The sequence below is a fragment of the Chanos chanos genome, chromosome 8 (genome assembly GCF_902362185.1).
Source record: "Chanos chanos chromosome 8, fChaCha1.1, whole genome shotgun sequence".
NCBI lineage: Eukaryota > Metazoa > Chordata > Actinopteri > Gonorynchiformes > Chanidae > Chanos > Chanos chanos.
In genome coordinates this window covers 18,413,899-18,427,144 of record NC_044502.1, presented here as the reverse complement: position 1 = coordinate 18,427,144, position 13,246 = coordinate 18,413,899, and the positions used below count along the sequence as shown (strand labels likewise).

Genomic DNA, 13,246 nt, shown 5'->3' with positions numbered 1-13,246 from the left:
TATAACAAACGTCTTGTAATGTTTTCGTTTCCTCATATTTTCGCCAATGATACAGTAAAATCAAATTTACTTATTATATCGTCATGTTGCAGTGTTTCTTCTAATCGTCGTATTCGTTAACTGAATTGAAAATCCCTTTGTCAACGAATATTTTCGTCATTAATTTCGTTGACGAGATTAACACTGGACAGGAAGGGGAGACGCCGTCTGTACCCGGTGCTTTCCTGGTTTTCTGTCTCTGGAAGACTCTGGAAGAGCCGGCTCTCATCCTCTTCACGTATCTTGAGTGCAGCCTGAGTAGGCTATCGGGGGGCTGCCAACAGGGTTATCATCGTATACCTAAAGCTAAGACGAAAAAACTAAAGCTAAGACGAAAACTAATGATTTTGAGACACATGTGGTAAACGGAAATAAAATAATTTACCGGAAGAAAATTTAATACTAAAACTAAACAAAACTAATAATGATTGCTAAAAAACTAACAAAAATAAAATAAGAAAAGACAAAAATTAATTGTCGTTATCATTTCAAGACGGCGTACGTTGAATCAATTTAAGGCTACGAGTGTCACACTTCCAATATTCTGTGTAGCTATAGCCAACAACCATAAGACGGGGAAAAATCAGAATTGCGACATTTGTGTGATTGGTTTTCTATGATTCTCTGGTTAGTCTGCGTCGCCCGCATGTACCCCAGAGAGCCGATGTTCCTCCAACTAAGATGTCCAAAAAACTTTACGTTGTTGTGAAAATTGGTGAAAAACTATCAAGAGTAAACTGCCTTATGTTAAGCAGTTGTTCTCTGGTGAAAGTAATCGGATTTGAATAACCGGACACACAGAGAAGAAACAAAGAAAGTAGACCTCTGCACCGGGCTATAAATACAATGTAAAAATTAAGCCCTACACCAGACAGGAGGAGCTGCTGGGTAACCTTCATTAGTTACATGATCAGTCTTAACACATTACGTGTCAAATATTGTCATGTGCAATGTCATGATGTGACAGCCTAAATTTTCTTCGCAGCATGTACTACAGTTCATTCCCAGGGTTTACCAAGTCTTCTGGAGATAAGGAACCTGACTATTTGTAAGTAAAAGTCATTAGGGTCATGATGTTTTACACTATGTACTGTAGCCTTGTGCTTTTCACCTTATTTTCAGGATTGAGCTTCACATTTTTAAACTGTGAACAGTAGGATCAGTACAGGATGACTACCTTGCCCTGAGTCAGCCCAGTGAGCAAGAGCCAAGTCAGGTTGAGCAAGAGACAGGTCAGAATGAGGGAAGCATTTGACAAAGTTTTATACTTCACATAATAACTAAACATAATTTGAAAACACTCAGTTGCTGTTTACTTGCAGTAGGACAGAGCACCTTCTTGTCTGCATTGTTCCCAGTTGATCCTGATGAAGAGGTGTTACGTCCCCGCAAAATAAATCCAGGGGACTGGGGAGGTAATTAGTATTGAGTGGAAACGGAATTATGAGTAAATCCAGAGTTTATTTACAACACAAATAAAGGGTTAAAACAGACCGCAAAACAACAACCAAAAACTACTTTCTGGACAAAGAAGAAAACCGAACTGAGTAAACGTATGATGTTACCGATCCCGGTAACATTATTTACAAAGTTACAGTCCATATATAGGCCTACAGCCTAATTGCTGTCATAGAGGTTACAATTCATACACACGGCCTAATCGCTGTTATAGAAGTTACAATTCACACACACAGCTTAATGCTGTTGTAGAAGTTACAGTTCATACACACAGCTTAATTGCTGTTATAGAAGTTACAATTCACACACACATCTTAATCGCAGTTGCAAAAGTCACAATTCCACATACAGCCTGAACACTGCTGTCTGGCACACTGGCCCTGTCTGTACGTTTCTCTAGGTCTTTAATCTCCAGCTTCTGGTAAGCAATTTAGCATCGGTGCACCTAATCACTCACTGCAACAGTAAGCATGGGGGAGGGCGGTACCTGGGAGAGACACAAAAATAAACACACCCCACACCTTCTCATAAAGTCCTCCCTCTATCAATGCCTGAGTGTCAGTAAACTGACATGACTTTAAATACCAGGTAAAGTCTGTTCCTGCATGTGCGTTTGTGTCTTTGTGGCGTGACTGGACCCACTTTGGGTAACTTCTCTGTTACTCGAAGGTAAAGTTCTTAAAATCTTTGTTGAACAAGTTGATGTTTTCAGTTTTAACTTTGACTTCTAACTGAGCTAACATTTAAACAGGATTTCAAGGCTGACTCCATGGTCCTGTTGCTCCGATTCGTTGGATGCAAGATTCCCTGAGAAAGGAAATCATGAGAATTAGAGGGTTTAAAACATTTATTTGTAATTTACTGATGCTTTGTTTTAACTGAGTACTTTCCAAAAGGTCTTTGATGGTCGCAGGAAGACAATAAAGGTCTGTGATTCACTGGGAATGTACCAAAACATCCAGCCAGAAGATCTTGACTTGCTTAGGTATGTTCTGTGTGCCCTATACACTTCACAAATGCCATAATCCAAAAGTGACTGTACTTTTTGTGAGATATGGATAATCATTCCATTAACAATTATAACAACTACATTACTGCACTTCCTTTTTGTTTAAATAAAATGATCTTTGTAGAAATGCCTTCAGGAGTGTTTGGGACTTCAGACAGACGGCCAGAACTGCGGGGAGATGCATGTCTTACCCACTGGAAAAATAGTATTTTCAACTTTTTTTGAGAAAATGTATTATTAATCTCACTTTCACTTTTATTCTTTCATGAGATGGCTGAACTGGTGGTCAGAGAAATGGTTGTGAAAATAAAACATTGAAAGAGGCAGAAGTGTGGCATTTACAATGTCCCCATGCCATATCGTTGGCATCATGTGCTCTTAAGTACGTGTCAGGTAAGTACAAAAGAATAACGTATGTATGTATGAGTGGTTAAGGCGATGGACTAGAAATCTATTGGGGTCTCCCCTCGAATCCTGCCGACTATGTGAAATATTTACAACTCCCAAGTGTGCTGCCCATTACTGTGCCTGGTGGTTGTGTGTGCTCACTACTGGTGTGTAAGGGTGAGTTAAATGCAGAGGCAGAGGCACTGCTCACAATGTGTGTGCAATCACAGAGATCAGTTTTTTTTATTCTCTTTTGTTAATGCAATAATCCCCTAATGGAAAGGGGTCCTTTTGCCCTGTATTTTTTGTCTCTCAATTGTTAACTAAATGAAGATGAGCTTCCAAATGAAAAGTAATATTTCCCATGCCTGTATATGAGTTACCATGGTGATCTTGTCTGGCCTTGGCAGCTCATTTGCCTTCCTGATGGTGGGCGAGCAAAAAAACACGTCCACAATCCCACAAATAAGTGTGACACTACCCCAATCTTCCACTGTCATACACAATGATGTCACTAGAGGGCGACATCCTGAACCACAGGCATGTAGATGTGCTGGAAGAGAAAAAGCATCGCTCTGGAGGGATGGGGCAGGGGTCACCTTTTCTTCAAGGACATCTTTGATGCTGACCTCTTAAACAAAAATGAAAGAAAGTTTAACTATCTTTAGTGCTAATTAACCTGCCTTGAATACAGATGCAGTTCATGGCCCTTTTTAATGAAGTTGAGCTGTTTAGTTAGGTCACTGTGACCCACATCCTGGCTAAAAAGTCACAAACACTCGCTTTGATGATTAATCATTTATGTAAGAAACTGGTTATATGACTAGCACTACGAGTAAGTGTAATGAAAAGGCATAAGAATAGAACCTCTGAAAATGAACTTTACAAAAAAAAAGGTAATTGGCATAAACACTTAAACAGTTAACTGTGAAATTTGAAACTTGACAGAGAGGTCAAACAAATTACTGTTATAGACAGACAAAAAAAATTACACCAAATTGTCTTTTTTGGAAGCAGGTCCTTTATGTAAGAAACTGTTCATATGACCAGGACTATGTGCAAGCCTAATGAAAAGATGTAAGAATAGATTAAAAAATTTTTGAAAAGAGATCTCCACATAAAAATGTATAGTTCACTAATGTTCTGTATCACGACCTAGACATGTCTTTCAGCAACAGGACGTGTTTTTCTGTCCATTCATCTATCCGTCAATTACATTTTTGTTTTAGTCCAGCGCTGGTATACCATTTTAATCTTAGACCAGTAATGGCATACCAGATTAAGTTTAGACCAGAAGTGCCATGCCAGATTAAGTTTACCTCAGCGCTGGTGTATCAGATTGCATTTAGTCCAGTAATGGTATACCAGATTGAGTTTCACCCGGTGTCTGCATACCAGAAGTTTACTAAGGGTTTGACTAGTTGATGAACCAGATCTGGTATATGAATGCTCCACTAAAACACATGGTTTAAAGCAGAAAGCGCTGTAAACTTGAAAACAACTAGACTGAGGTATGAAATTTGACCCATGCCAAAGAGGTCAAAGAAATTATTCTTATAGTCAGATGAAATGCCAGACTAAAAAACATGCCAAAGTGTAGAACACACCAGATTATGAACTGTACTCAACACATAGTCTTACAGTACATTCATCTCTGTCTCTGGACAAATGACTTTTATTCTGTAATTGATAAAACATTTGCCTTATATTCTATGGCCATTACATATAAGAGATCATGTGATTCAGCCACATCTATCAATACTTGGTTTAAACAGAGTGTGTACAATTCAAATTTCTCACTAGATACTTAAAAGCGACAATGTAAACATGTACATCTCTTTACAGCTTGAAATCAGGCCTCGGTTTAGCAGGGCTTAGTTTTTATATATTTCAACGGGAGAGTGACAGCTGACCCTCTCTTTACAGGGTGGTACGGTCCATGTCCCAGATAAACTGCAGTGGTATGTCCTTCATCTTCTCCTGGAAGATTCGATCAAACATCTCACTCTGTGCCACAGTGAAGGTGTTTTTCCAGTCTCCGATTTCACCTGTCACAGTAAATAACACATTACACACCACCGGGCAGGGCACTCCATACACACCTCACAACAACTCCACCCAGGACAGAGCGAACGGTTTCCCTTCCCCCAACGCAGGCCGTCATTAACCTCAACGCAACTGACGTGAAGTGTCAGAGGCTTTTTAGTTTTCAGCACTGCCATAAAAAAACCTGCTTTAACAAAAGTTATTACATATCGAGGCAACGCTGGGTCAGAGGCAATAAACAAAGCAAGTGGGCGCCATAGAAACATGGCATGACTCTAATGTATCAGTGAGCGGTAAACTGACCTTTCCTCATGAACTGGGGTTTCTGCAGCAGATCCTCAGGGATAAATTCATAATTAGCTTTGGGATCCTGCTTCATGTTCTTAAATGTGGCTTTCTCCACCACACGAGCAATCTGCTCATCGCTCAGATCTCGCTCCAGGAATCGGCAGATTTTCTCCACAGCTGTCTTCAGATCCTGAGAGATCCGTAGCATCAAACCACCAATCAGGTGACCATATAACAAATCCATAACAGCAAACCACCAATCAGGTGACCATATAACAAATCCAGTGACAATGTTTAACTAACGTGATTTCTGTTTGAGCTGCTACTAAATAGCGCTGTATAATGTTTGTTAATTAGGCTACTTGGGGGAAAACACATTGTTAATTTTCCTGGTCATTTCAACTACTAATAACTTGCAGAAACCTGAGGGCTTTAGGTGAAATAAACGCAGATCTCTTATTATCGCCAGTTAACGCAGGTATAGTTAAGTAATTAAAGCAAATAAACGCCTCGGAATGTTTTACGGTAAACAGACAAGCATGCACCATTCCTCATGGATTCTGTGGCCTGGCCTCTCTAGCAGGTGAAATCAGACATATTCATTCATGTGATGCACAGACTATCGTGCTTTTCATTCACATTTGGTACTTTACCAGAACCATGTCTTCATAGGCCAGAAACAGGATATTGTACTGATCTCTCTTTGTGTACCACTCTCGGATGTGATCGAACCACGATGCAGCTCCAACTAACAAACACAAACACATACACACATACATGTGAGTGTCCGTGTGCCACAAAGGGAAATGCAATGAAGCCATTAGCACTGTTATGCTGACTGGGTAAATAATTGCTGGAAGCATTATACATCAATCTGTTTTCATTTCCACTGAACAGTCCAGATAAGGTTGGTCTGAGAACCGGGTAATTTCAATGTTCAAGGTCTATTTTTAAGAGAAACATTAACGTAATTAAATTGACAGGAATCCAAATTATGAGTAAGGCTTTAGACATTCTACGAAAACAAAACGAAACAAAACATTGGACATCATTAGCTATAGCATGTGGTTCACTTGTCTCTGTGTAACTTAATGGCATGTTTTCTTTGAATTTGTGTGAAACAAAGCCTCGTACTGTATAACCTTACCATGTCCAGCTATGTACTGCTGCAGGAAAGCCTCGAAGCTCTTGGGTGTCTCCAGTTTGGACCAGATGTGACAGAAGTGAAAATAAGATACCACATTATCCTTTGGGTTCCTCATCACATACACTATCTGATAAGAGGGAGAGAGGGGGAGAGAGAGAGAGAGAGAGAGAGAGAGAGAGAGAGAGAGCTAAGTCATATCTATGTCAACAGCATTACAGCGTTGACAGTGTGATAAAGGTGAGATGAATTAGGCATAACACCTCTGGGTACTTAACGTTAAAATAAATTAGACTATATTTCAGCAGCGAAACGCATGTCCATTAGCAATTATGACGTGTGAGGTAAATATCTCGTGTTACCTGTACGTCGTACAATTTACCTCACACGTCATAATTGCTTACGTAATATCTCGTGTTACCTGTACATCGTACAATTTACCTCACACGTCATAATTGCTAATGGACATGTGCTTTTAAAAACCGATAGTTTCGAACGTAATCACTACACATCATCCGCACACCTCTCCAATCTTAGTGTTATCGATTTGCACACATTTAGGCTACATTTTGGGTAGAAGTCAGTTATGTCTTACAATGCAAAAATGTCACAACATTGAATACGTTCTATCATATCCTCTCATCTCGTTCATTTCAAGAAAAGTTCTACTGAGTGTCTGTCTTATACCAGCCTACTTTAGCTTTCTTGTCCTTAAGTCCAGGGGGCATAAGCGCAGGAGTGAGGTGAGAGGCGAAGAGGCGAGGGGAAGGCCGGAGTGAGTAATCTGGTCGACCTTCGGTGTATTCCAGCCAGGGCATTCTCTCCAGGTTGTTAGGATACGTTCCTTTTTCACAGTCTGATTCACAGATTAGTGTTATGATTTGTTGCGTCCATATTGTACCTATTGATAAAACGAAACAGGATGTGGGAAGAGGAGATTACATGGAGAGTTAAGTCATAAACAGAGCAGCGCGAAACGGAATTCTAATAAATAAAATACTAATTTTTGAGCTGAACCGAGGCAAATGTCTTGCCTGATTTGGGGTATGTCACTAAAAAAACGTCCGCGTCCCGAATTTCAAAGTTTTGAAGAGAGTCTATGTATTCTGAAGTAGTTACTCCATTTGCGAAAACGTATCCCTTGTAAGTACATAAGTATTCATTAAGTTTCTGCATGATATGTTTTTTTTTTTGTTTAAAAACGCGTGAGAGATCGGAATGAACGTGGTCGACTACAGAGTAGTAGGCTACCTTGAGATCTGTGGACTTTAGACCTTCAGAAAAGAAAGCAGGGCTATATCTAAGAGGAAACGACATAAACTATGAACTAGGGCTACTGATCTGAGCCTAGTAAAGTTTCAAGGAAAATGTATGATAGCCAAGAATCTGTCTGTGGCTTTCTTACACAGCATAAATCTATTATATGTATAAAATGTATGTACATAAAAATGGACATACAGTAACTGAAAACGTAGGTTTACATAACAGTTTCAGGCCTGTATGAACTAAAGCATGCTGGCTAAACCATTAATGTTTCGGCTTTGTGCGGTTCTCAGCAATCCCATCCCTGATACTGTGTAGGCTTACTTTGACTCGGTAAGATAATAAATAAATGGGTTGTAAAGACAGTGTCGTACTGCTTTTCACTTGATGACTCGCGGAGTCGGCGGCTTATGACAAGACACAGAGACGGTGGCATTGAACAAATTCAGCTCATATACCAACAAAAAGACTAAGCCGTTTAATTCGATTACAATGATAGGCGGCGTGTCTTATGCCGGGTTTAGACTACACGATTTCAGCCCGATTTTGAAACGATTTTGTCAGACAAACTTCCACCACAGTGTTTACCCCTTGTATTGTGACGTAATCTAAAGGCGCCTACAGACTGTGAGTTTTCAACAATTGTATAAGTTTATTGCAAGCCACACTGTGCGACATGGATCTTGTAAACTTGGGTATGACATCAAGTTTGATGAATGATGACTGTACAATGATAACACCTACTGAACCGTATGCGGCGCAAGTCAATATACAAGAATAACACATCATCAGCGTTAAACCCAATTTATACTTCTGCGTCGCGTAGCCGCGTACCTTACGCCGTAAGCTTACGCGTTGTGAGCATTTATACTTCTGCGTTGGTGTGTCTGCGCTCTGTAATGAAACCTTCAAAACGTTAGTTTGAGGTGGGATTTCTATGTTGATTTCCTCGTGCATTACAAACGATGGGGTAATGTTAAATTAAAAGGTGGGATTCAGTCCTTGCACAGCAATATCTGTAAAACAAGTTTTGCGTTTCAAAGAAGTACTACCCCAGTGGAAATTCCAGTTGAAAATCCAGTAGCTAGTCTCTTGGGATGAACTGGTCTCAAATGGTCTGTACTGGTTTCAGTTGATTCCAATTGGGTTTTCAGATTCTAATGGTTTGCCTAGTTAAGAATACCAGTTGAAACCATTTAAAACCATGTAAAAATAATTGTTGTTCAACATTTATTGGCTCCAACTCCAACATGATTCACTCAGGTTCAGTCGCGACTGAAAATTTTCGGCAAAATGGCTTGTGAGTGCTTGTTATTTTGAGAGCTCCGTTTGTTTGTCCCCCAAAGTTTAGAAACTAGTCCTTCTTTTGAACGCTAAACTTGTTTTACAGATATTGCTGTGCAAGGACTGAATTCTGACTTTTTATTTAACATTACTCCATCGTTTGTAATGCACGAGGAAATCAACACAGTGGCATAGAAATCCCACCTCAAACTAACGTTTTGAACGTTTCATTACAGAGCGAAGCAGACACACCAACGCAGAAGTAAATGCTCACAATGGCGTAGAGCCTACGCAGAAGTATAAATCAGCCTTTAGATGTAGCGTTAGTTAGTTGGTTAGTAGGCTAGACGTAGCTCATAGCGGCAGTCACATTGTGAGATGGTCATCCTAAAGTTGGACACTGTCAGAATTTTGTACCAGGCTATCTTTGGTCGCAAGACCGTGACGATGGCCATCTTTCAACCTCTCTCACAGTGCGATTTAGGACCACCGTTCTGGAGCCATGACCAAAGATGTCTCCACGTTTTGTCATATTTCGTCTGGGACAGCCCAAAATCGCACAGTGTATACCCGCCTTAAGAACAGCGATGCGGTGTCTTGGATATCCCACGAAAAAGCATGACACACAACATGAAAAGACTAGCATGTCAGAATTTTTTTGTATTTTCCTGCCTAGTCTTACATGTCCTACGACATGTTCCTTGACGTTGATCAACAGGATGAATGACAGTCGTCCTCCCCGACAACCTATGAACTTGCGCATGGTCTTGAAAGGCAGCATATGAAAATTGGTCGGGGTCATACTTGTAGTGTTTCCAGTCTCCTGGCCAAGCCACGGCAAGAGTTTATGGCACTATGATTGCCTAATCTGATGGCCATCGTTAAAGACAAAAATATCGTGTAGTCTGATCCTGGCATATATGCCTGAAAACTCGGACATCATGTGAAGATAGGGAGGACCCCAGAGCCGTCTCCGAGCCTCGAGGTCGGTGTGATGACCAACTGATAAATGTTTAACAACAACAGTGACAAAAACAGATTTTATTATTTAATTTTTTGCTTATTTATTAGATCAGTTTCTTTCTGAGCATAATATTTAATATGAAATACATGTCAGTATATATTTATTATACATTTATTTAGGAATACATGGGGGGTTGATGGAGGTACTTAGGAAGACAGATAAGACATAAGGGTACACTGGACAAGAGGAAGAGAGAGGGAGATACTGGACTGCAGGAATAATACTGTGCCTGAACTTAACTGAATTTTGTCACTCACTTTCAAAGCCACTTATCCTACTTAGGGTCGCGGGGGGTGCTAGAGCCTATCCCCAGCGTCCATTGGGCAAAAGGCAGGGAACACCCTGGACAGGTCACCAGTTCATCGCAGGGCAGGGCATTTATACCTCTTCATGTCTTTGGACTGTGGGAGGAAACCCATGTAGACACAGGGATCCCACCCAGAGAGGACCCCATCCAGCCGGGAATCGAACGGGATGGGATGGCTCAACAGTGATCACCAAAAGTCCTAACTAAAGTTTGTCTGGACTGAGAGAAAAGCTCTCAGTTGAGCTGTAAGCACAGACAGTTGAGTGGATCAGGTTCTGTGATAAGAACTACAATAAAGGAAACTGTGTGGCATGGCAGGAAATACTGGTAAAAATGTCACAGCTCACAGGCCTGGAAAGGTTGACTAATGTAATGCCAGGGATACAAAGGGGCCATCAAAAGTTTGAATCCATTCAACATTCTACAGTTCAAGATACAATGATAGTGCATGTGATCTTAGTTATGTTTTAGCATGGGAGGCTGAAATGACTCACAAGCTGAGGTTAACAACAAATAATACTTTTATACACTTAAAAGGACCTGCTTCCAAAAAAAGACAATTTGGTGTATTTATTTTTTTATCTGTCTTTTTTTTACCACTCTGTCCTGTTTCAAATTTCAAATTTAAGTGTAAATTGTTTTTTAAGTGTTTATGAACTGCATCTGTACTCAAGGCAGGTTAATCAGCAACAAAGATGGTTAAACTTTCTTTCATTTTTATTTGAGAGGTCAGCATCACAGATGTCTTTGAAAAAGAGGTCACACTCTGCCCAGGGGCATGGGCGACAGACGGATGCCCTCTAGTGACGGCACTGTGTATGACAGTGGAAGATTGAGGTAGTGTGTGCCTGGGGCTCTGGCCCATCCCTTCCGTCACACATATGTGTGGGATTTTGGACGTGGCTTTTTGCTCGTCCACTTTACTATCAGGAAGGCAAATGAGCTGCCAAGGCCAGACAAGATCACCACGGTGTCTCATATGCAGGGCTGACAAATATTTCATCTTCCTATAATATTTCATCTTCCTTTCGCTAACAACAAAAAATACAGGGCAAAAGGATCCCTTTGCGTTAAGAAGAGGAAATAAAAAGAGAAAGAAAAGAGAAAAGAAAATGAGACGCTTAGACTGGAGTTTCTCAGTGTCTCCCCAGTTCTCACTGGGCCTGCTGTTTTCACAGTTTTACACAAAAACTCCAAGCAGAAAACATATATACAGGAGATGATGCAGTGGGTGTACTGTCCCTTTAGAATCCGGAGGAGAGGATGCAGTGGGTGTACTGTCCCTTTAGAATCTGGAGGAGAGGATGCAGTGGGTGTACTGTCCCTTTAGAATCAGGAGGAGAGGATGCAGTGGGTGTACTGTCTCTTTAGAATCAGGAGGAGAGGATGCAGTGGGTGTACTGTCCCTTTCATGTTGTGTTCCTTTCCTGCTCTCATCAGTGTACCACCCTCTTTCAACACCAACAAACCTTCACAGGTGGGGAAAGAGGGAGGACCCACTGTGCAAGTTATGCAGAGGGAGGGGCACGTTAGCGCACATACTGGCAGAGTGCAAGGCTGTTCTTAGCCAGGGGAGATGCAGATGGCGTCATGACAAGGTCCTCAGAGCACTCGCTGACATCTTGTAGCAGGAGAGATGGAAAAAGCGCCAGACCCACGTGAGACCAGCCCCAGCCATCCAGTTCATCAGGGAGAGGGAGAAGCCACCCTCCTCTAAGAAGACCAAGAAGAGCCTCCTGCAGCTGGCACATTCGTGGGAGATGAGGGTGAACCTCGGGAGGAGTTGAGCTGGAAGCCAGTAGAAGATGGGCAGTGACTGGCCATCACTGCCAACCCGCCAGCAGGAGGACGTTGTGGTTCAGGGTTGAAACGTCCGAGGAAAGTTGAACACCACCTGACGACATCTTGTCCTGGCTGAAAGATTCAGTCATAAGAAAGTGATCAAAGGTGTTAGCATCTAGATGTATTTAATAGTAGGATCTTTTTTGTGGTCCATGATTCCTGTGAGCTATGGAGCCAGGTATAGTCAGGAGAATTTTTAGTAAAAAGTGTAGGGGGATTAGTGTTGCTAAGATGCTGATAGCTACTCGCTATAGTCAGTTTCAAAGTGATCACTTTTGTCATTATTATTTGTTATTGTCACAGTTTTTTTTTTTGTACGTATAATTATTTATAGTCTTAACTGAAATTATTTTCATCAGCCTGAATCTGAGTTTGCCTGAGTTTTTATTTGGGTTCAAATGAGAGAGGAGTCAAGGGAAAACACACACTTTTAAAAACAAGAATGAGCTGGGGGAAAAAAGAATGATCAGTGGTGACTCGATCGTAGCGGAAGCCAGAGGACCCCGGGCTTCCTCAGAACTGAAATGACTTGAGACGTGAAAATCTCTATAACAATAACAAGACGTGAGATAAATTGTAATGAAACTTTTCACGTGATTATATTGCAATTTTGATTAGGTAGCCTACTTTATATTTTTACAGTGACTGTGGTAACAGGAAAGCTTTTAAATGTCATATCTTTGTGGCTTCCATGAAAACATACAATAAATTGTCAGTGGGCAGGCGAGGGAATCCGACCTGCCGCTGTCTTTACACCAATCAGATCAGAAATGCAAATCATGACCGTCTGACATGAGCAGCTAATAAACTGAATTTCAACCAGAGTGAGTAGGCTAGTTGGTAGCGATGAGAATTCCGGGACGTTTTAGTGAGCTGGATCATTTGGCTCAGCTCAGCAATTAGAGCCGGATCTTTCGGCTCCCAAATGGCTCTTTATTTAGTACCGCCTCTGGCTTTTATAATTCATCCGAATTTAGCAATGTTTTGACTTATGATTGGTATGTATGCACATATATCAGTTAAATTATTCACTGTAATTATACTAAACTGTCACTCTGTGTTGCTGTCGCGCACTCTTCTCATCCCTGTGCTCTGAAGACCGTAAGGAGCCGGCTCCCATTGTTCATGTAAAGGAGCCGGCTCACAGAGCCGACT

General features: G+C 41.1%; 1 protein-coding gene across 1 annotated transcript; it reads right to left on the bottom strand.

Moving 5' to 3' along the window:
- Nucleotides 1–4,546: 4,546 nt before the first annotated feature.
- sult3st1 (sulfotransferase family 3, cytosolic sulfotransferase 1) lies at nucleotides 4,547–7,603 on the bottom strand. The gene is made up of 6 exons (XM_030781407.1): nucleotides 7,406–7,603; nucleotides 7,067–7,272; nucleotides 6,375–6,501; nucleotides 5,881–5,975; nucleotides 5,243–5,417; nucleotides 4,547–4,941 (listed from the first exon to the last, which is right to left on the bottom strand). The coding sequence occupies exons 1-6, from the start codon at nucleotides 7,545–7,547 to the stop codon at nucleotides 4,814–4,816; spliced, it is 873 nt and encodes a 290-aa protein (XP_030637267.1). The 5' UTR covers nucleotides 7,548–7,603; the 3' UTR covers nucleotides 4,547–4,813.
- Nucleotides 7,604–13,246: the final 5,643 nt, after the last annotated feature.